Genomic DNA, 24,227 nt, shown 5'->3' with positions numbered 1-24,227 from the left:
CAAGTTCTCCCTGTGCTTGCGTGGTTTTCCTCGGGGTACTCCTGTTTCCTTCCACATTCCAAAAACATGCGGGTCAGGTTACTTGGCCGGTCCAAACTGTCCCTAGGTGTGAATGAGTGAGTGAATTGTCTGTCCCTGTGTGCCCTGGCAACCAGTTCAGGGTGTCCCCTGCCCACTGCCCATAGATAGCTGGGATGGGCTCCAGCACCCCTGCGACCCTACTGAGGATAAGTGGCACAGATAGTGGAGGGATGGATAAAGCTGAGAAGAAAAATGGTCACTTTGAGTCTCCATAGTTTTTTTTTCTCTTGTGCTTTTTTTAGCACTTGCTTTTCGGTTGCTGTATACAATACAGGTACATGAAGTCGACAAATACTACACCGTATAGATTAAAAACTATATATGTGGAATTAAGATATTATTTGTACTATCAGTCTTTAAAAATCAATATCAAACACGTTCAACTACCACGTGCCTTAAAATTATTTAGAAATTAGTCGTTTGTCATCATTCTTATGTCTGGTGGAACCCATTTGATGATTTTCTTTCGCTAAATGATAGACGTTACGCCGCTGGTTTCATTTTTCCACATGATGGTGTGAGTGCGCCAAATCCTCAGTGAGTGTCACCATATGGAAATTCCGATGTCCTTCCTGTCGATCTTGATTATATACGTGTGTGTGCGCGCGTGTATGAGGCATTGTCACGATTTTTGGCAAATACATAAGCACACGAATTAGCTGCATGCACCAAATGGTGTCAGGTGTGATTCCCTACATGCATGTGGATCATTTTGCATATAAATGGTTGGTGCGCATCGGCCATTGGGGAGGTAAAGGAAACATGGTGTCCTCCTCCCCTTAAAACATCACCCAGCCCGGAATAACACAAACAAAACACTTGAATTCAATTCATACAATGCACAGTCGTCCCACGCAACACAAATCTTAAAGTAACCATAATGACAGGACGCCATGGTAACCAAGGCAACAAAGAGGCCAGGAATTAATACAAACATCAGTCAGCCTCACTGAGTCATACTTGAGCATTAACTGGGTGTCCCTGTGTGGGAAGCAAATAAAAAAGAAAAAGGACCCCCTCATATAATCGGAGGCCATTCACTTACTAACTGCCACTATAGTAATTGTACGTGTGTGTCTGTGTAATTGGCAGTTCGCATGATAATGATGTCACAGATTCCGCTTTTCCGTTGACATAAGCAGATCGGGAATGTGGGGCCAAAAGGTGATCGCTACGTTTTCCTGTGGCTGTGTCATTTGGATCGCATATGCGTCGTCAAATCACTTTAAATGAATAAAAATGAAGTCTAATATAAATTGTAGTCTACCCTCGTTTAATCCAGTTAATGGGTACCAGAACCCCCTAAGATATGTGAAAATCTGCAAAAATGCATCCCCACCCTTTTTATAATCATGTCCTTCTGCCAGCGCCTGATTGCAAATCCAGCAGATTGGGGATAATGGATCGCGACCGCACGGTTTCTGTTCATATTAGGCAGAAATAACGAAAAAGAGGAGCCCCTACACATGACACCAATTTGCCCTTTCGGTGCCCCCACTCTCTGCAATAATTGACAGGGGCCCCTGCTCTCAGCAATAGTTGCTTGGGGATATTGGGACACGACCCTAACCATGCATTTCATTTTAGGCGGGCCAGAATGGAACACCTCCTGACAAAAATGTCTTCAGCTAGTTATGACAAAACAGTTATGACAAAAAATAGAGCTGCCAGTCCTGACGGAAATGCGCTTTGTCAGCCCCTGTTTGCAGCAATATGGGTTTTGGGATAATGGATTGCGGCCACATAGTGAAGTTTATTTTATTTGGAAATGCAGTTATGACAAAAAAAGAGCTGCCGGGCCTGACAAAAACATGCTCTGTCCGCCACAGTTCGGAGCAATAAGTGATCGAGGATATGGATAGTGGCTAGACGAGTGCAGTGGACTTTATGGTGGGGGCAAAAAATTGCTGCCATTCCCATCTCGCCTTAATGTGCGATCGGGGAGAATGGATCGCGGAATCTTTTTCAACCTGCGATGCACAAAGTAGTTAGGGATTATAATGAATATTAGAAATGCATGGGTATCACAACAAAGTATCAGTTTGGATATTATACCTGCACTTGTGGTAATACTGATTCTGTAATCGACTTCCGTTTAATGGCTGTAGGAAGTGCAATTGAGAAACTAAGTTAGTATTAATGTCATGTGGTTTTAAAGGGAACGTGTTTAGTATTCAACCACTAGATGCTCCCGCTTTGAGACTGGGAGGTCGCTGGTTCGCGCCTCGGCCGAGTCATACCTAAGACTTATAACATTGGTAAAATGGCGGCGCCCTCTGTTGGCTGCGGCTTCATCGGCTCGCTACAACGGGTCAGGTGTATCGACATTTCGTTCTTACAAAAGAATGACAATACAAAGGAAATTATTATTATTATTATTAGATGTCATTGCACTGTGTAGTGCTAGCAACAATGAGTGATAAAAATCACTCGCAGGAAGATTACAAACTACTTAAAATGACCAAACTTTTGTTAACGGCCAAGAAAAGGGGGAAACGAGCAGAAAAAAATTGAAGATAGCAGGAGATGAAAGAAAAGGAAAAGGATGAAAGGGAATAAGCAAGAAAGGAAAAAGCGAGAAAAAACAGAAAAAAGGAACGAAGGAAAGTAGAAAAAAGAAAGAAAATGAAAAACTAAAAAAGGAAGAAGAAAAAATCAAATGAATATGAAAAAAATAGTATGAAAAATGGAACAAAAATAAATATGAAAGAAAAAGAAAAAAAGAGGTAGAGTGCTCGTCTTGGGATCAATAGGTCGCTGGTTTGATTCCTGGCTCCTCCGTGTTATATGTCAAAGTGTCCTTGGGCAAGACACTGAATCCTTAATGTCCCCAATGAGCAGGTAGGCGCCATGCATGTCTGGATGGCCGCTATTGGTGTGTGATTGTGTGTGTGTGAATGGGTAAGTGTGAAGCACATTGTAAAGCTCTTTGGGAGGTCTTTCTTGACTTGAAAAGCGCTATATAAATGCAGACCATTTACTCGTAGCAGCAAGATAGTGAGCTGCTTGTTATATAACATAAATACTGTACAAATTTCTCCACCTACGACTTAAAAAAAACACTTAGGTTTATTACAAGTGTTTTCTCCTATTATTCAAATCAATACTGTTTTTTTTTTTTTTTCAGAATTAAGTTTTTTTTTTTACCAGTAGGAGGCGCTAAATATCACACACTGTCCCATTAGGAAAAGTCAGAAACTAACATGTTGTGTGTGCGCACGCTACCATGGAGCCAATTCATTGACGGAAAATGTCGGTTTTGCCTCTCGCTTGTACCCCCGCCCCCCCAGTCTAGGTTTTAAAGTGCACCCTGGCTGGTATGCTATTCCACTCAAAGAGGTGAAAAGACATTTGGGGGAAAATTGTGACTCTGGACTCCAATCTGACACAAGTGAAAGGGACCTGCCTGCACCAAAAAGGCGATCTGCACTCGTGGGTGTGTTCCCAGCTATAATTGGCCTCTCTCTCTCTCCTACCTGCTACCAGCATCCTCTTCGCGTCTCGTCTCTGCAGGGTGCGCTTTCCCTTCTCCAGGTAAGACCATTGCATTTCATCTCTTTATATTTGTCGATTTTGTGTATTTATAAATAGTTCCTTATTTTTGTTCTATTTTTAAAGTTGTACTTGCATGTTTCCATGAGTTTTCTAAGAATATCAATAATTCCCTTTGTGGTTGATGACAATTATATTATATATGTTCCTGAGCAATAAAAATGCAAGGTAAGAAAATCATTAAGGTAGAAAAACCCAGCACCCCCTCCTGCTGGTCTAGCCTGTTTTACATACCGTATTTTCTGGACTACAATGCACACTTTCTTTTTAAGGCAAAGCCTCCAATAATTCCTTTATGAGATAAACATTTTTTATACAATGTATGTGAAATTAAAACTACCAAGCTCTTAGGAAAAGGGTAAACATCAGTGTCTGAAATAACGTCTGCCCGGGCGCCTGGGGCGCGCATCTTTTACGTTAGGCGTACAACTGACAAAACGTCTCCCCCCGGGTGGCCGACAACTTTTTCAAGAAAAAAAAAAATCGTTTTTATTTTTTAGACAGGATGGAATGGTAGCTTGTTACAAACGTTTGCTTTATTCCGATTTCGAAATGTTCGTTCGGTTTGGAAATTTCGGTTCGTTTGGCAATTTGCATACTCTGCAGTCAATAAGAAGCCTGCATCGTATAACTTCGTGCTCCTGGACTTTCCCGAGCGTTATAAGGTCGCGCATTTGCATATCATTTTCCAAAGTAGACGCGCAGAGAAGACAAGAAAAATTGAGAAGTGGTTAGGAATCAAGCCAAAACCTAAGCCCCAGAAGGTAGATTCAAAAGAAGCGAACCAAATTTTTGACGCTACAAAACGTAAACGTACATTAAAAGCATCGTGGAATGAGGAGTTCACATGGATTCTAGCAAACGACGCAACGTAAACATGAATGGAGATGAGTAAATACAGGTACATACTGATGGCTGATGGAAAACAGCGATGTCATATATATGCAATGAATGTCATAAGTAGATTCATAATAAACTTAATTTTAAAGTGTTGTTCTGTTATATAATATATTATCAATCCTTAATACTTTGCAACAATGTTTTTTTTGCGATTAGTCGACTTTTTGTGTTTCAAGTTGTGAAAAATGGGGCAGGCAACTTTATGGCTGGGCATAAACTAACTTTTTGTCATGAGTTTCAGACACTGTTAACATCCTTGATCATCAAAGGTGTTGGCCTCATATCAAGTAATTTGTAAATGTGTTTTTTAAGCAGGTATGGTACACTGAGTTTTTTGAACATTTTACGGTGATAGATAGTTACTCGGCCGTAATTTGTTTGAAATTAGTGTTTCAACGCTAAATTGTTTAAGTACTGAAACATCTTTCCCATTGGAAGTCACGGGATTTATTTTGACACCTTCCTACATTCCATAATACTAATAAAACCTGTATAAAAACAACTAAAATGTGAATAAAACATGTATCTAAATTATAATTATTGGAATGTGCAGATCAAAATTGTGATAATCTTCCTTAGGAGCCGTTATTATTGGCCGCAGAGGCAATCACAAGCACCCAATCACAATCAATTCCCAACACATTTCGTCAGACTGACCAGTTCTCTCCAAATGATGCTAACTGAGTTGGCAAAATGGCCTTTCATCTCATTTGGCTACATGTTTGGCTCCTTTTGGGGTTTTTCGGGATCCAAATTTACTGTTTGATCATGAAATTAGTCAAATTTTTAGTTCTGTAGTGCATTTTGACTAATGGCAAAAATTAGTTCAATGCCCTCTGGATTAAGATGGGATATGCTTTGTTGACTCAGCTCAAGTGAGATGGAAGGACATTTTATTATCATCGTTCAGTCATTGGACCTTTTTTCGTCAATTTGTTTTAGTTGAGCCAAGGTATCAATATAAATATATATATATATATATATATATATATATATATATATATATATATATATATATATATATATATATATATATAATATAATTTAGGCTTAACAAAGTGCACATATGTCAAAGTCGATGTCTGGGGTCCGGATGTGGCCTGCGAGACGGTTGTCTATGGCCCTTGAGATGATCTTGGTACATTATTATATCATACACCAGGAATCGTTGAATATGTTTTCACGGTACAATACCTCTCCATGAAGAAAGTGTTATTCATGATGAATCTGTTTTTGCACTTCATTAGTTCACGCCATTTTTGGAAATTATTTCAGTTAAGAGAAAGATAGAAAGTTGCTATCATTCTATCTAATCCACTTTTGCCAGAATAGAAATTATAGGCTACTGGTACCTGAATAATAGCATCTTGCTGGCTGCAATAACAATAACAATAGCTGCAGAATTGATCCTATGTTTCTTATTTTAAGTAAATGTGGATTTAGTGTTTAGCTTTAGTATTTGTGTCGCGTTGCTTTAGGGGTCAACTCACACAACAAATATCGAGTCGCGTTGCTTTGGCAGATGATATTTCAGACACTCTCACTAGTTTTAGTGGTCATTAGATGCGACTAGCACAATATTATCATGAGACTTTTGATGATATCTAAGGACTTATTATACACTTTTAATGAAAGTGACTGTAACTTTAAATGATTGTAAACACCCCCAAAAAACGACAGCACAGTTTTTTTGCCTGTAGTAGTTTGTATTCGTAAGCCAGGACGACCTGATGCTGGCGGTGAGCGGTCATGAGTGGTGAGCACTCTCTAGTGGTAGCCTCTGGGAAAGCCCGTACGTGTAGGAAGATTTTTGTTCCAAATTAAACTCTTGTATCAAAATTCTCCTGTATAAAGAGGTACAGTTCTTAGGTTGTTAGTATATTCAGTCAGCTTCACTAGAGTTATATGAGGCATTTTGATGGGCCTGGCGAAACGTAAAATTTTTGATTCAGCTCTCCATAGGTTTGACTCTGACAACCCTGCCCATGAGTGTGTTCCTTTTCGCCCAGCAGATGCCGATGAGGCTCAACGTCTGCTTGCTGCTTTTGCCAGCAATGTCACTTTTGCTTTTCTCGCCCATCAGTCAAAGCGACAAGAACGTCACTCTCACCCCAGGCTGTCATTTGCACGGTGAGTTCCATATTTTCACTTGTTACAGGCTGCAACTTCCCACAATTATAACAGTCGACTAGTCACCGTCTATCAAAACGACACGTCGAATCATCGGATCATTATTGATTTTTTCTTACATTTAGCATGAAGTTGATTTAATGATGTGGGAAATGATGAAAAACACATTGGGTAATATGAAAAATGCATCATTTTTTTGAACATACTGCGGATTTGTGCGAAAATTAACTAAAAACAAATTGGCACAGTGCTTGGTCAGAAGAGACATAAATGCATAAATAAACCTCTGTCCATATTTTAAGGACAGGCATAAATAATAAATTGAAATCAAGTAAATAATTGAAGTGTGTTTGATGAGAAAAAAACGGTCCAGTCCAAAGGCCGTCTCTCTTCCAAGAGGTTCCAGTAAATGGACTGCATCTCTGTAGCGCTTTAACCAGTCACTCAAGACTTCCTAAAGCACTTTAGTAATTGTAACCTGTGCAGTCCTTTGAGACATTTTGTGATTAGGGGCTATACAAATAAATGTGACTTGGCCTGACTTTACAATGTACTTTACATTTACCCATTCAAAGACCGATACCGAGTCAGCCATGCATGTACAGTGTTTGCATTCTTACAGTCAGGGGCGATTTAAGGTTCGGAGCTTCGAGTGTTTTAGCGCTTTCCCTGTCAATCAACAACCACCTACAATAATCTTTCAGTCCTTCAAAATATGAATTCAGTCATTAGCTTCGAGAGGGATGGGCACCACCAGGCTGTACTTGCCCAAGACAAACCCAAGGAAATGGTACCCCTATGACCCTAGTGGTTAAGGGATTCAACCTACCAGCCAAAAATTTACCAGAGAACAGGCTCATTAGCGGTAACAGAACGGTAAATGAATCAAACACTGTGTATTTTATGAAGTACATTCATCGTCATTGTAAACTTAATGATCAAATTTTCCATATGCGCAACATAAAGCACAAATGAAATGACCTCCTCTCACCCGGTGTGCAAGCATGCAATAAATGAGACACAAATACCAATAACAACTAGGTAAAAAAATAGTAAGGATATAAAAGTATAAGGGTTGAAATTAAAAAGGTTCAACTTGTTCTTCGGACTGCATGGATTTAATTTCTAATACGTTTGTCAGGCACTGTCTGGCATAGCTCTCTTTTATATAATGTACCGTATAAAATGTACAATGCGTGTTATCAAAAACGTATTTGCTTGAATGTTACTTGAATCTTACCGAGGCGAGTCAGACTCCTGCGTTCAATTGTCCACTGTTCTCTAAATGTTTGTGCATCACCAGGCTATTGCCATCCAACTCAAGGTCGGGTTTACAAACTTTTGAAGTAGTCTTCTTATTCGCCGTATCCAATCTTAAGAAGTTTCAGTATGTGTACTTTGTTGACGCCACCATTTGTGTATATTACCGCTCGAGACAGCAACGCTATTGCACATGAGTGGCTCTCAGCAGAGATTATATTCATGAACAGATGCCTCACTCTCTTGGAAAATCGTGTCTGGCGACAACAGTCGATAATGGAATACATTGTCGCATATTCCTATTATCGATTTCGCTGCAGCCCTAGTTACGTGGCAAAAAAAAACATCATCCATACAGTGTTCTCGTTTGCCCGTGTCCCTGCGTCCTAGACGCATAATTTTTGCTGGGGACGCATTGTGTCAAATCAACGTGCGTCCCCGAGAGGCAACTTTTTTGACACAAAATTCTAATTATTACCCGATTACATTTTTTTTTAAACAAAGATTTACCGCACTCCAAACTTTTTGTCAGGCAGATCCGCCATTGTTGTTTTGGTCTCGCGGTTCGAGTTTTGGTCTGCACGTCGGTCTCGGCAAACGAGATCTCGTTGCTTCGAGATTACGTCATTGTTGTGGTGCTTGTCGTCGAGGGAAGGTGAAGGTTAAGTAAAATCAACACAAAATTGGTAATTTCTTCAGTGTCAGTAATAAGTTGAAACATAATGCAAAAAGTGATAACTACGGCAATAATTCCGGCACGAAAAAATGGCGGAGAAATTCTTCAGAAGATCGCGCAGGCAAGGAAAACATGTGTGTTGAAGCGAACGATTCCACGAAAGAAAATAAACAAAAGAATACTCCTAGCAAGAAAAGGACTTTTCTGCCAAAATGGACTAAATTATATTCCTGGTTACGCTATGAGAAGGATAATGAATATATAGACTAATATTTCAGCAATATTATTTTCTATAATGTACGACATTTTTGTGAACTGAAAAATCTGAAGAGAGAACTGCTTTGTATTACCAATTAACTGATGATTAAAACTGAATAAAAACATATATTAATATTTCAGCAATATTGTTTTATATAATACAATACAATATTGTGAACTGAAAAATCTGAAGTGATAACTGCTTTATATTACCAATAAACTGTGATGATTAAACGGAATGAATATATGGATTTATATTATATATTTGTCGCCGATTTACAATTTCAACCTCAATAACACTAAATTTTGGGGACCCATCGATCTTTATTGGGACCCATAGATTTTTGAGCATGCAAGTCCCCGGGACCTATCACTTTTCAGAGGTAAAATGAACACTGTCCATATGAGCGAATCCTTTTCCTTTTTTCTTCAGCCGTCAACGTCAGCATCCGCAGCGACCGTCGCGGCACGTGCCGCGGCACCCATACGGTGCACGCCTGCGTCGGCTACTGCGAGTCCAGCGCTTTTCCGTCCCGGTATTCGGTGCTGGTGGCCTCCAACTTCACGCGCAACGTCACCTCGGCGGCGCGCTGCTGCACCATCGCCAAAGAGGCAAAGGTGAGGAAGCCCGGAGACCAGTTACGCTTGTCTGGAGGACATTGCCGGCATGCGATACCGCAATAGGGCCGAATATATTTCATAATAATTCCTCTCATCCCAACCGCCACCTCTTTGTATGGTTGCCCTCTGCCTGCTGGAAGTCCCTGAAAACAAGGACTGACAGGCATAAAGACAGTTTCTAAAAAGAATAAGAAAAAAGAAAAACAAAGAAAAGAAAATAGAGAACAGAAATAAAAGGAACACAATTGATTTGTATTTCTCTCATTTATTTATGATAAAGGGATGACAGGTTTAGGCTAAAGACTTAAGTGACAGGTCCTCTGAGTAATTTTAGACGCTTCAATCAATCATATAGACAAATGATCATATCATTATAACAAATCATTGGTTAATCCATTAAAAAAATGACTACATTATTGTATCACGATATATATATATATATATATATATTTTTTTTTTTTTTCTCTAATCGACAATAAAAACATCCTTACAACAATATCATGTGTAAAACCTGACAAAACCCCAAAGCAATAGCAGAAGGGAGTGAAGGGAAAATTCCAGGGCAAGTGTAACAAGCAACTTTTCTCGTGGGTCTCCAAAAAAAGACAAATAATCTGTAAGAAGACAATAAAGAACAACAAAGAAAAAAGGAAAAAAGACAGATAAAAAAGTAAACAAAGGAAAAAAGGAAAGAAAAGCAATCGAGAAAATATAATAAAAATGAAATGAATGAAAATGGAAAAGAGAAAAGAAAGAAGGAAAGGTAAGAGGAAAAACAAAAGACAAAAAAGAGAGAGAAAAAGAAAAAGTAAAGCGCAAAAAGAAAGAAAAAAGTCAAAAAATTTACAGAAAAAAAGGAAATCAAATACATAAGAAAAGAAAGAAAAAGGAAAAAGAAAAGGAGAAGAAGAACAAAGGCAAAACAGAAAATGAAAGACAAAATAGGAAAAATAAAGAAGACAAAGATATTAAAAAGAAAAGAAAGATAAAGGAAGAAAATTAGAGAAAAGAAGATGAAACGGTGTAACGCTAGACAAAAGAAGGAAAATAAGGATAAAATGAATGAAAAAAACTAAAAAAGAAAGGATAAAGAAAGGAAAAAAATATATCAAGAAAAAAGATAAAAAAAGAAAGAAGTAAAGTGAAAAGGGAAAAAAAACATTTCATCACAAGTGATATATTTTGCCAGTTGTGTTGAAAATGGGTGTACTGATACAAATTCCCAAAATCCTTTGCACTATTACAAAAGAAACCGCTTAGACCAATCTCCAAGCACTACCTTGTAAATATTTTTGTCTATTTATCCTGACACAATTCGATTCTATTCGATTTTATCTTCCGATCCTCTAGGTCAGGGGTGTCAAAGTCAAATGGACGGAGGGCCAAATAAAACATTTGGCTACAAGCCGAGGGCCGGACTGTCCAATCTTTACTGAAACCAAGATTTAACCTACTGAAAACACAACAAATATATTACAATATGATTGTATAAATAAAGCAATATTTTCTTATGACTCTGTCAGTCATTTTTAATTTCAGCAGGCACAAAATACAAATGTCCTTTATATAAAAAACTCATAACATATCTCATAACAACAACTCATAACCATTTTCTATCATTCAATCATCTGAAATTATTAAAAAGAAATATTGCCTCGAAATACAATAAAATAAAGTGCAAAAATCTCTTGTTACTTAAAACCAATAGCAATCAACACACTGGACCTCATCTGTCCTGCTCAAATGTACATTGACTTTCCTTTCTGGGCTTTCTCTGGGTTAGTGTGAAAAAAAGGAATTACTGATTAACAAATAATAACAATCAAAAGTCATTTTCTCTGCTAAATAGGAGACAATTTTATCAAAAGACTGTTGTCCACATCAAGATCTATTTTCCATGAAAAGCCGAAAAACAAGAAACACTCCCAGGACAGAGTCGGCAAACAAAAACAACATAGTCAACATAGACAATAAAGCTTTAAAATTCCCGAGGGGAACAACAAAAAACAAGACCTTCTTTATGTGCATATTTAACTTTTAAACTTGAACGGAGTAAAAACTTCAAATGTGTAATTGCACAGGAAAGATTACTGTATTATTACTGTATTTACATACATTTATATACAGTACTGTATTACTACAACTCTACATTACTTGTTTGAGGCTGACGCTGATACTTTTCCAGCTACCTCCGTGAACATGTACTCCAACTCCCACCTTGTTTGAAAGCCCCGGTTTTCAGTGTCCACCTTCCGTTTAGCCATTGTTGATGGGTATATGTGGGCTAATTTTTGCTGTTATGCTAATGACTGCTGCTGATCGACTGCTGAATAAATCAAACCGCCTCCCGCTTTGCTCCCGCTCGGCGCGTCCCCGTTGCATTGTGGGAAATGTAGTATTCATGCGTACTGCGGGCTGCTGGCTTGCAGCGGCCTGCGGGCCGGATCTAATAATATATTGATATCGTCACGCGGGCCAGGTAAAACCCTCTCGCGGGCCTAATGTGGCCCGCAGGCCTTGACTCTGACATATGTGCTCTAGGTGAAAGTGCGCCTGGAGTGTCTCGGGGGACGGCGTCAGGACAATTTTGAGATCGCGACGGCCGAAGCCTGCAGCTGCGACATGTGTCGCTCGTCCCGATACTGAAAAGATCAAACTCGACACAAACACAATCGAGGACCGGGAGGAAATCCGCATCCCTGCATTGAAACTTGAAGAAGAGGAGACCGGAACTGTCGAAAAGATTCTAATGATAAGACGCACTCACCGTAAACGAGACTCAAGAATGTAAACGTGCCGCTTATTTATTGTTTTTCTTTTTCTTTTTAATTTATGCAAGTGCATGAAATGGCATTTAAAACCTACTTAAAAGATGTGTGGATTAAATCAAAAGCCTTTTGAACTCGTGGACGTTGGGATGACTCGTTTTATTTCGATTTCCCCAAAAGAAAATTGAGTATAATGAAATCGAGATGATGCGTGTACTGTCATCATCCCGTTTCTTCGCCTGCTAGACAGTTAAAGAACAATGTCGGCCGATACCGATTATGAGTATTAAGAGGAGGACGATAACTGATCTTTGGATCCAATATTCATTTGCTGTCAAAGATTACAAATTGGTTAATAATGCTGAATATTTGTTATAAAGTCAAATAAAACTTGAATAGCTCTCTGAAACCTTTTACTGTAAATAAATAAGAATTTCAACACAATTAACATGACTCATCTTTAACTTAAACCAAGTCTATTTGATAAACACTTTAAGGCGTCGCAAAAAAAGCAACATAAAACCGTATTGCTCAAAGCAATAGAAATTTCAACGGAGCTTGCGAGCTGAAAAGTGTGGGCACTCTTGTTTTAAAGCCAGATTGACGGACTAATGTTATGGTAACATCTAATCACCTAGGCTTTTATTTCAGCCTGTTTATCCTGCTCCTCTCGCAATCACAAACACACGCTTGATTGACAAACTAATGGTATGATAAGAGCTAATCTATCTGTCTCTGCCTGGACGTGCTTCGCTATAACAAGTTAACTACACTTTTTACGCTGTCTCTTGATTACATACATGTTTTTCTACTACAGACCTTTTAAAATCTCAATGTTATCAGCGGCCTTGATTCACAGGCATGTCAGGACTCAGGAGTTAGCAGTGCCGCTGCTGTATACTCCGCTCTGACGCTCTTCTGCTGTGTCGTTTATTTAATCAGAAGGCGCTGATTAAATAAGTTATAAGCGTCCGAGACAGAATGCAGGATAGAGGGAGAGAGAGGCTCGGCTGCATCTGAACATGAATAGCCAGTGTTGTAAATAACACCGTTATGAATAACACGTAAGAAAGTTATTTTTCTAGTTACGTGGTAATCTAATTCATCATTTTTTTTCCACCAACATTGTCGTTGTTACTGACGGTCAAAAGTGGCGCGTTACCTTGAATAAAGTAGTTTTCTGCTTTCCAAGTATATTTATATTCACGCCTTTCGGATATTTTTGCAATTCAAAATAGCGACTACTATATAGTTAAATAGCGAAAGAAAAGGCGAATAAGGGCCTTTTGGGGCAAGCAGCAACTCTTGCTATTCTTAAACGATACGTCTTTATGAGCCGACTCCTTTAAGTGGGAGCCAGCTAAACACCAATCAAATGCCGGTTCCCATTGAGACGACATATCTCTCTTGTGATTGGTCAAAAAGCATTTTTTTCAGGGATTCTCTGCTGTTGACTCTAAAATTATTTTGTATTTCATCTCTTTCTTTGTATAGTTATGAATATTTTAATTTATGTTTCCTGTTTTTTCAGTGTTAACATTTAAGTGTTATTTTTTATTTAGTTTCCCCCTTTTGCATTATTCATAGTAATACATAATACATTGTAATATACGAAATAACAACCTGAAGAGCCATTTGGGAGCCGAAAGAGTAGGACTCTTTTTAGTGATCCAAGCCGAAAAGAGTCGGAATTCCCATCTTTACAACAGACCATTCGAGTTAGATTTAATTGATTAAAGTTACTTTATATTGTTTACTGCTTATTTTTTATTTATTATATTGTTTACTTTGTATATTTGTTGCACTTCAAGTGTAGGATAAATCTATTGCTTGCGATGTGCAATGAATATTACAACTCTCTGGAAGTCTGTTCTTCTCTATTCAACCAAATCATTCTTTGATATACAACTTATTTTTACAATAACGTAAATAGTTACTTTCCCTAGTAACTCAGTTACTAACTCAGTTACTTTTTGGAAGAACTGGTAAGTTACCACAACTAATTGCTTTTATGAAGTAACCTGCCCAACACTGTAAATAACCCAGTTTTAAATCTATTTCTTCGGCCAGTTTAATGAATAATAATGTGGATACCGATATCTGTCGAATTCCCAGATATCATGGATGATTATTCTTTTCTTTTTACTGCTGTTTATTTGGCCAAATGGCCTCAAACATTAACCTTCAAAGGTTGCCGTTAAATATATATACACAGTATATATCACAAAAACTTCCCGTTAGAATGCTAACTACATGGGTATATAACCAGGGGAGTCATACTCATTTTCCCCGAGGGCCACATCAGCGTAATGGCTATTCCCAAAAGGCCTGATCTAACTAAATTCAACTGGTATGTAAAATAAATGTACAGTAACTACTCCTTTATGTAAAATCTCAATGTATTCATTATTAAAGTCACAGAAATTAAAGTTAGATTGAGAATGTGTTAATACACAGACATGGGCCGTGCATTTCACACCTAGGCCTTCAGTGATTGTCTATGCGCCTCGCTCTTGAAATTGGACGACTGGGTTTGGCTTCCCACCAATCAACAGCCCGTTCTCTTCCGGACCCCTTTTTTCTCTTGAAATTGTTTTTTTTTTTTTTATAGGGATTCTGTGTTGTTGAGTTTAAATGTGTTTAGTATAAAAAGGTTCAAATCGTTTTGTATTTTATCTTTTTTTTTGTACATCCGTTAATATGTTTCCTCCTATGTTTTACAGGCATCGTTTGTTTTACATAAAGTTTATTCTTGTATTTCATAATTTATTTCGGGAGTCTCAGACGCGCCTTGACATGAAATTTAAAAGGACAGTGTGTACTGTTTTCCCGCTAGATGTCGCGGAATTATGCCGTGCCTCCGAAAACGAGTGCTAAAAGCACAAGGTGACAAAATACGGAGACTCAAAGTGACCGAAACGGACCTTATTTTGAAAAAGGGGAAATAAGAAAATACAAATAAAAAATAATAATAAAAAGAAAAGAAAAAGGTCAAAAAAAGAAGTAAGATAAAAAGTGAAACCCAAGAAAAAAAAAAGAAAAAAAAATGAAACAATTAAAAGAAAAAGAGAGAAAATAGCATTTTATTCGTTTTTATTCTTTTTTTCTCTTTAATTTCTGTGTTTCCTTTTTTTCCGTATTATTTTTCTTTTCTCCATTTTCCTTTTTTGCTTTATTTCCCCCTATTTTTTATTTACGGTGTCCTTTTTTGCCTTTTTTTCTTATTTTATCTTCCTTTTTTTATACCTTTATTCCCAAAAATCTTTTTCCCTTATTTTTGTCTTTCTTTTGGAAACGCTAGTTAAGAATTGGAAAAGAAAACACGTGCTCTCTGCTCACTTTCAGTCCCCGTAGATTGAAGTCCTTCTTAGACTCATATTTGGTTGCACTGCACGTTAAAGCGACATCTTGAGGAACCCATATAAAACACTGTCCCTTTAAGAACAGTGGAATGTTTTTATCAGCTTTGTTTTCGTGGACAACACCATTTGCCCCAACCTCGGCTTCAGCAGCCCCCTACTCACTTGAGTTTGAGACCCCGGGTTTATTTGTAACACTGAAAACATTTCAATTAACATTTTGTGATGTTTTTGCAGAGAGTTGCTTGACATTAAAGTTCAAAGTTTAAATGAGTTAAAAATCTATTGTGGAGCGAAAAAATAAATTCTATTATAAATGAGTACAGTGGATTTTAGGCATTGGCACATGACCACAACAAAGCTGACATTTCCTTACGCCTGCAAGAAGGCCTTGATGTTGCCAACTAGAAATCTTATTGACTAACAGTTTCATCAACACTTATGTCCCAGGAGGGCTTGCAGATCTGTTTGTGAAGGCCTCCGGGTAGAGTTCCGAGCCTGGCAACGAATAATGGCTGAAATGTAATTGGTTAAATGCTCAAATATGAAAGCACACAAGAGGAAGCAGCGCAACCAGGGGAAAAGCAATAAACGGAAGCTGACAGACTATTTGGAATTATTTGATAAGTATTCAAGAACAACAGATAATACCTTCACATGATTCAGATATCTTTTGGCCAGCAGAGAAAGCCTTGCAGGCCCAGACGACCCACCACTGTTATAAGTCAAATACAGTAAAATCTCAAGCAACGATAAATTCAAGATACAAAGATTTTGCAGGACATGCAAGAAAAAATCTGAGTAAAAAGAGTTTCCTGACGTTACAACCAGGATTATACAGACTTTTTTTAAAATCAAGTCAAGTCGTGTTTATTTGTATAGCCCTCAATAACAATGAGTCTCATTGTTAAAGAGGCAATAAAATATAAGTAATCTTTGATAATGCGTTTTAATCATTCATAGGAGTCGACCAGCTCGATGGCCTTGGGGTTGGGCGCCCGCCTCAGGACTGTGAGGTAACAGATTCAAGCTCCGGCTGAGTCATACCTAAGATTTACAACATTGGTACTGTTGGTAATTAAATTATCAAAATGTACCATTTACCAAACTCTTCAGATTAGTTATCTGACTCCAATAACCAAACACAACCTACATTCACCCAACAATTTATGCGAGCTTGTTTCTTGAGGGAAAAATGAACAGGAAGCCGACATTTCCACGCGGGGGCAGATTTATTTTCCCAAAATAACGAAGTGAATTTCATCGGAGACGGCTGAAGAAGCGACGTTTGAGTCTGTGTGAAGCCTTTTTCTTATGTCCTTTAGCTTTCTCCTATTAGCCATCTTCTCCCAGCATAATGGTATGCCGGCTCCTCCCATTGGCGTGCCAAGGAAGCCCCCTGGGCTTCACCATCTCATAGACGAGCGTCCCGATGTCTGGGGTCCTTAAATCAACACCGAGCCTTTTTGCGTCATCAGGGCTTTTCTGCGTCAACAGCGCCTCGGTGTGCTGATTATCTTATCAGCAGTACGTCCCGTTCCTGCCGTTCCTGTAAACAACGTCTTCCACCAGCCTGCCCTGACCTTGTACTACAGCCCAGTCAGTGACTATCTTTTGCAGTAAATGTAATTTGTATTCAATCGTATAAAATCCTTTATAGTCAAATGTATAAAATCCTTCATTACTCATTCCCTCCCTGCTTTGAATTGAGGGGCGTGGTCACCCAATGACTAAAAATTGGGGAAAATACAGAAAAAGATTAATTATAATAATAATTTGTAGAAGAATCGCTAATGTTATTCTATCTTTTTAAAAATCTTCTTCCTTTTAAGGAGATTTGTTAATTTTTTAATGTGACGTTTGCTGCAACGTGATTGAAAAAAAACGAGAAATACCAAAACACTGTACCTTTAAAAACAAATATTCACAGGAAGACTAAAGATGTTTTGGGAAGGATGCACAGAAGAGATGGGTTCAAGTTCAAGAATATTTTATTGATTTGGAAGGAGAATCAGAAGCTCTCACACTCGCTGTTTGTGGTACTGCACACGGCGCAGTGACAGTGGACGGCTACCGGGTAGTAATAAAGAGGCGAGACTCCAAGATGGCAGCCGGGTAGTCGCGCGCTAGCATAGCGGATTAGCGAGTATGTGCACACGCGGTGATGACGCTGGATGTGAGGGGGGTCCAGCACTGGCCTCTGCACAAAAACAAACAAAGTTGGCACAATGGTTTCCAAACACTCAAATCCGTTATCCCCGATGGCATATTGATGTGGCCTGGCGGCTATTTTGTGCCGTGACCTGTTATCTCCGATGCAGCAAGTGCACTTCTGTTTGGCTTGACGGCTCTTTTTTGAAATTATTTCCACCTAATTTAAAATAATAATATAATTAAGTGCACCCGTGCAGCCTGTGATCTATTATCCCTGATATTTTACTGCTCCAGGCAAGTATTGGTACTTTTGTCAGAAAGCGTGCTGTTTCTGCCCCACCTTAAATGAAATGCAATGTTTTGACCGTGATCCATTATTCCCAGTAAAGTATTACTGAGGTTGCACTTCATATCAGGTGGGCCACAATGGCAGAATTCAGCTGCCTGAACCAGAAAAGAATGTGTTCTGTTGGCCCCTAATCTCAGCAGCAATTGACCAGGGATAATGTATTGCGGCCACATGTGGCAAGCTCACTTTAGGTCATAGGAACAGAAAAAACGCCATGTTGCCATGCTTTACATAAATTTGCTCTCTCTGGGCCCCTTCAGCAGTCGTCGACTTGGGATAAAGCGAAAACAGTGCACTTAAATTTAGGCAGGCCACTATGGCACAGTTTGGTGACCCGAACTGAAACAAAAACGCACTCTGCCAGCCCCTGCTCTCAGTAATAGTTGATCGGGGATAATGGGTTGCAGCAGCATAGGTGCTGTCCATTTTAGGTGGAAAGAACAAAAAAGAGCCGCTGTGCAGAACACAAATATGCCCGCTCTGCACACCCTCCCTACAATAGTGAACTGGGGATAATGGCTTATGAACACATTAGTGCTTATTTTTTTCCCGTTCTTTTGACCTGAGATTAACTTCAGCCGTGCAGCTGTGATCCATTATCCCAAGTCCATTATTGCTGCAAGTAGGTGGTGGCAGAGTGCTTGTTAACCTCGATAAACCACAAGGCAAAAGGAAGAATAGAAACTACGAAGACTTACTGTGTCGAAAACACAACATCTTCCTTTTTGTTTTTTGCCCAACCTTTATGCATTTTTGGGTACCCATAGCAGCAAGATGCCGGGCAATTATGATTTTCAGAAAGTAAGAAAACAAAAACAAAATATATATTAGAAAATTTAGGAAAAATGACAAATGTGAAAGGAAAAAAAAAGACTAACAAAAAGAAAAACAAAAATTAAAGAAAAAAAGGAAAGAAAACGAAAAAAACGAAAAGGAAACAGAAGTAAAGAGAAGAAACAAGATAGAAAATTAAAGAAAAAAAAACAAGAAATATAGAAAGGAAAAAAGACACAAAAAAATATAGAAGCAAGAAAAAGGAAAAGAAAGATGAAAACATAGAAAAACAGACAATAACAAAAAATGGAAAATCAAAGGAAATGGAAAAGAGAAGAAAAAAAGAAAAAAGGCATAAAAAAAAGTAAGTTGAGAAAAGTGAAAAAATGAGAGGAAAATGGTAAAACAGGTAAAAAAAAAAAAAAAAAACAGACATGTTTTTGTTTTTTGGGGAATACCTTTAGAAGATGTATTTTGCTTACTATTCAAATACATATTGTTTGTTTTTCACCTCTAGGAGGCGCTAAATAATACACACCTTCCCAATAAGGCTGGGGTGTCTAGCTTATTAAGCTCGAGGGCCACATGGTAGAAAAAAAACTCTCACAGGGGCCGGACTAGTAGATTAAGCAGAGAAAAAGAGAGAAGGTGAGAAAGAAAGGCATCACCGAAAGAAAATATGACAGAAACAGACATCAGAGAAAATGAGAGTGAAGGAGAGAACAGTGAAAGAGAGAGAGAGAGACAGAGAGCGACTCATACCAGGAGCACGGTTACATGTGAGGGGAGGAGAGATAACAAGGGAGAGAGGACGAGAGACAGAAAGTCAACAAGAGAGAGAATGAAGGTCAAACGAGAGAGAACAGGCAAGAAAGTGAAAGAGTGTAAACGAGAGGAGAGAGAAAAAGTGAATGAAAAAAAAAAAAAAAAAAAAGAAAAATAAAGACAAAAATAGAGAGAAAAACACAGAAAGTCAGGAAGAGAGAGAGAGAAAGAGAGAGATAGAGAGAGGGAGAGTGAGCGAATGAGAACGAGAGAAAGAAATAGAATGAAATAGAAAAACAAATAAAGATAACGAAAGAGGAAGAAAGAAAGAAAGAGAGAGAGAGAGAGAGAGAGTGAGTGAAAGTGAGAGGGAGAGAGAAAGGCAAAGAAAGATAGAGAGAGAGAGGGAGAGAGAGAGAGAGAGACAGAGTGAAAGAAAGAGAGAGCAAGGTATATAGCTCTAGTTGCTTTGCGAGTGGCGCCTGGCTTTGTCAACATCAAACTGGCGTGATTAAAACTACAGATGATTTTTCTCCTGTGCTTCGCTGGGTATTGTTTCGATGGGCCTGAAACAGCCCGTGACCGCCAGTTGGACACCTGTGCTTTAAGGAATGACTGCACGGGTTTTGATTCCTATTTTTTTTTTTTTTTTATTTTACCTCCCAGGTGTGGCAGCGCCCCCAGCAGGCATCCGTAGTGACCCGCAGGCCCTTGCATCCTGGCTTCTGCGCGACGAAGGTGAAGTCTCTTACTGCGCAGCCGCGGAAGCTGTGCAGCGCCGTGGTTTCGGCCACGCGCGTCTCGGACACGTGCATTGTCTCGGCCACGCGCAACGCGGCCGTGCGCCCTGCGAGCAGCAGCGGCAGCAGGATGAGCGGCGGCAAGATGCGCATGCGTGCAAACAAACGCACTAGGATGTCGTCTGGTGGCCACTCGAAGAACTGCAGCAACAAAGCCAAGTTCTCTACTGTTATTCGTTATAGATAGATAGATAGATAGATAGATAGATAGATACTTTGTTCATCCCCGAAGGGAAATTCACATTTCCAGCAGCATCCCTGAGCTGAGAACAATCGAGAACAATCGAAAATAACACGGGAGCTGCTGGAGTGGCTGCCATTCGTGACGGCGCCGGAAGAAAAGATTCAATTTGAATCATAAACAAACAAACAAACAAACAATTGAATCATGTACAAACAAACAAACAAACAAAATATTCATGTTTCAATAAGTGGAGTGTTAATAAAATGGGGGGAAAATAATACTGATATAACCAGGTAAAACTAATTTTAAGTTATGTCAACTTATACGTTTCCCCGTATTTCATACTCTTTTCGACCGTTTAAAATTGTGTACACCATATAACAATTTTTGTACGGGGAAAATGTAAAATATATATTTGATATATTTATTATTGCTTTATAGGGGAATTATAATCATTAATAATGTAGACATTGTTCTCAGCTCAGGGATGCTGCTGGAAATGTGAATTTCCCTTCGGGGATGAACAAAGTATCTATCTATCTATCTATCTATCTATCTATCTATCTATAAGCATATTATTGAACTTTTTTTGTTGTAGTTTTTTTTGTAGTTTTTCCATAGTAGTAGTTTTGTGGTATTTCTGTAGCATTTCTGCAGTAGAGGTTCTGTAGTATTTTGGTAGAATTCCTGCAGTATTTCTGCAATAGTATTAGTATTTTGGTAGGATCCTATTAGTACTTCTGCGGTAGTATTTGGGTGGTAAGCCACAGGAAATGGTGCTCTACGACCCTAGTGGTTAAAGGATCTTATCAACCAACCAACCAACCAACTAAATAAAAATAAACATACAAAGAAAAACAACTAACCAACCAAGTAACCAACCAAGTAACCAACCAAGTAACCAACCAACTAACCAACCAACTAACCAAAACAACAAACAACCAACTAACAACCAACCAACCAACCAACCAACAAACAGACAACTAACAACCAACTAACAAAAACAAACAAACATAAAAACAAACAAACAAACAACTAACCAACCAAACAACGAAAAAAACGAAACACATGAAGAAAAACAACTAACTAACTAACTAACTAACTAACTAACTAACTAACTAACTAACTAACTAACTAACTAACTAACTAACTAACTAACTAACCAAGCAGCTAACCAACCAACTAACAAAAAGTTAATACAAACAAACAACTAACCAACCAACCAACTAACTAACCAAAAAAACACAAACATACAAACAAACAAACAACTAACCAACCAACTAACCAAAACAACAAACAACCAACTAACAACCAACCAACCAACCAACAAACAAACAACTAACAACCAACCAACTAACAAAAACAAACAAACAAACATAAAAACAAACAAACAAACAACTAACCAACCAACCAAACAACGAAAAAAAAAACACACGAAGAAAAACAACTAACCAACCAATTAACCAACCATGTAACCAACCAAGTAAGTAACTAACTAACTAACCAACTAACTAAGTAACTAACTAACCAAACAGCTAACCAACCAACTAACAAAAAATTAATACAAACAAACAACTACCCAACTAACCAAAAAAACAAACATACATACAAACAAACAAACAAACAACTAACCAACCAACTAACCAACAAACAGACCAACCAATCAACCAACCAACCAACCAACCAACCAACCAACCAAACAAACAAACAGATAAACAGACAAATAAACAAATAAACAACCAACTAACCAACCAACAATGTTTGCAGAATTTCTGTGGTAGGATTATTTTTTAGTTTTTCTACAAAAGTATTTTGTCGGAATCTTTTAGTACTGCTGCATGAGTATTTTGGGAGTATTGCTGTAGTTGTACTCTTTTAGTATTACTGTAGTAGGATTTCGTAGTTTTTTTGTCGCAAGACTTTTAAGTATTTCTGGGGCATTGTTGTAGCTTTTCTGCAGAAGAAATTTGTAGCAAAGGACCAAGATGCAGAAAGAATTGTTTGGGTCGTTTACTTGGGAAATACATTTTGCTTACACAAATGGCATGTGAGTAAATAGGTGCTGCGTCGTGTCTTTTAATCGATTCGTAAGGTGAATAAGAGGAGCAATTGGTTGACGGGTTATTCAAATGCAGTTTGACACCATCCATCCCAAAACTTTATGTTTTAATCTGGATTAGAAATGATGTTTGTGTGTATGCCTCAAAAACTCACTCGTTTCCCAAATAAAACGCAGAAGAAGAAAAAAGTGCCTCACCTTTGGCGTCTCCTTCGTGGCTCTACAAGTCTCATTGAAGGCAGGAGGCTTTTCTTTGCTTATTCCTCCCCCTCTCGTTTTTTTTTTAAATTCTGTGTGAGAAATTCGCGAGGGCGGGCTGACGGACATGATGACATCATCGCAAAGACGATTCAAAAATATTAAGAATGGAGATTGGAAAATCCCAAAAGTCTCTCGTCTGGACGTGTGCGAGATTGCGTGCCACATTTGAACGTTTTCTCTCTTTTTTTGTTTGGGATGGAGTGATTTTTTTTTACTGTTTCTCCTTAGAGTGTCAAACTCATTTTAACTCGGGGGCCACACGATACAAGAAACATTTTCGGGGACGGGGGGAGAGTAGAGTTGAGAGAAAGAAAAAAAGACAGAAAGAAATAAAAGAAAGAGAGGGAGAGAAAAGTAGAGAGGGTGGGACAAAGAAAGAGAGAAAGGGAGAAGGCAGAGAGAGAGAAGGTGAGAAACAAAAGAGATAAAAAGAGAAATAGTGAGAGAGGGGTAAAGAAAGAGATAGAAAGAAAGAAAACAAAAGAGAAATAGACAGAGAGAAAGAAAGAAGGAAAGAAAAGAGAAGGAGGGAAAAAGAGAAGGGGGAATCAGAGAAGGGGAAAGCAAGAGATAGAGAGAGAAAGAGAGAAAAGAGAGCGAGACAGAGAGTGAGAGGAAAAGGGCGGAAAAGAGGGAGGGAGAGAGAGAGAGAGAGAGAGAAAGAGAGAGAGAGAGGAATACAAGTACAGCGTCTTTGTGAGAGGCACCTGGCTTTGGCAACATCAAGTGGACATATTTTAACCTGCAGCTCATTTTTCTCTTGCACTGCTCCAAGCGTTGTCTGCGGCCTTGGCGGGTCTGATCCGGCCCGCGGGCCACCTGATTCACAGACGGAGATTGTATACTATTTAGAGCCTCACAGTGGTGAAACAAACGTGAGCGAATATAGATACACTATCTTTTAAATATGTATTTTTTAAAAGGGTACGTCGTGTCATATTCGACCACTAGATGGCACTGTATCGTATACTGTAATGTCAACAAAAAACAGTGCCAAATGAACACTTCTTCCTTCTTTTCTTTCATTCTTTCGCTCTCTTTCTCACTCTTCTGTTCTCTATTTTTCTTTCTTTCCTTCTTACTTTCTTTTTTCCTCCGTTTTTTCTTTCCCTTCTGTTTCTTTCTTTCTTTCTTTCTTTCTTTCTTTCTCTCTCTCTCTCTCTCTCTCTCTTATGTTCTCTGTTTTTCTCTCTCTTTTCTTTTCTCTGTTTTTCGCTTTTCTATCCATCTTTTTTTCTTTCTTCCTTTTTTTCATTCTTCCTTTTTTTCTTTCTTC

General features: G+C 38.5%; 2 protein-coding genes across 4 annotated transcripts in view; one reads left to right on the top strand and one right to left on the bottom strand.

Moving 5' to 3' along the window:
* Window positions 1-13,531, top strand: part of gpha2 (glycoprotein hormone subunit alpha 2) — a 37,903-nt gene extending 24,372 nt beyond the window's left edge. For all 3 annotated transcript variants that reach the window (XM_088347527.1, XM_088347528.1, XM_088347529.1), the window contains 4 exons: window positions 3,372-3,615; window positions 6,546-6,663; window positions 9,291-9,475; window positions 12,020-13,531. In XM_088347527.1, the coding sequence (XP_088203653.1) occupies window positions 6,546-6,663; window positions 9,291-9,475; window positions 12,020-12,124 (408 nt within the window). In that variant the 5' untranslated portion in view covers window positions 3,372-3,615 and the 3' untranslated portion in view covers window positions 12,125-13,531. The remainder of the gene's footprint in view (window positions 1-3,371; window positions 3,616-6,545; window positions 6,664-9,290; window positions 9,476-12,019) is intronic.
* A 4,047-nt stretch (window positions 13,532-17,578) lies between these two features.
* Window positions 17,579-22,932, bottom strand: gphb5 (glycoprotein hormone subunit beta 5). Its single transcript, XM_088347776.1, has 3 exons — window positions 22,889-22,932; window positions 20,307-20,588; window positions 17,579-17,805 (listed from the first exon to the last, which is right to left on the bottom strand). Exons 2-3 carry the CDS (start codon window positions 20,538-20,540, stop codon window positions 17,617-17,619), a joined length of 423 nt encoding a protein of 140 aa, XP_088203902.1. The 5' UTR covers window positions 20,541-20,588; window positions 22,889-22,932; the 3' UTR covers window positions 17,579-17,616.
* Between the last annotated feature and the right edge of the window lie 1,295 nt (window positions 22,933-24,227).

Source organism: Urocampus carinirostris, chromosome 11, assembly GCF_059441175.1.
Source record: "Urocampus carinirostris isolate Australia breed hairy pipefish chromosome 11, RoL_Ucar_1.0, whole genome shotgun sequence".
Taxonomy (NCBI): Eukaryota; Metazoa; Chordata; class Actinopteri; order Syngnathiformes; family Syngnathidae; genus Urocampus; species Urocampus carinirostris.
The sequence above is the reverse complement of the archived record's forward strand: the minus strand, read 5'-3'. Positions and strand labels throughout refer to the sequence as shown.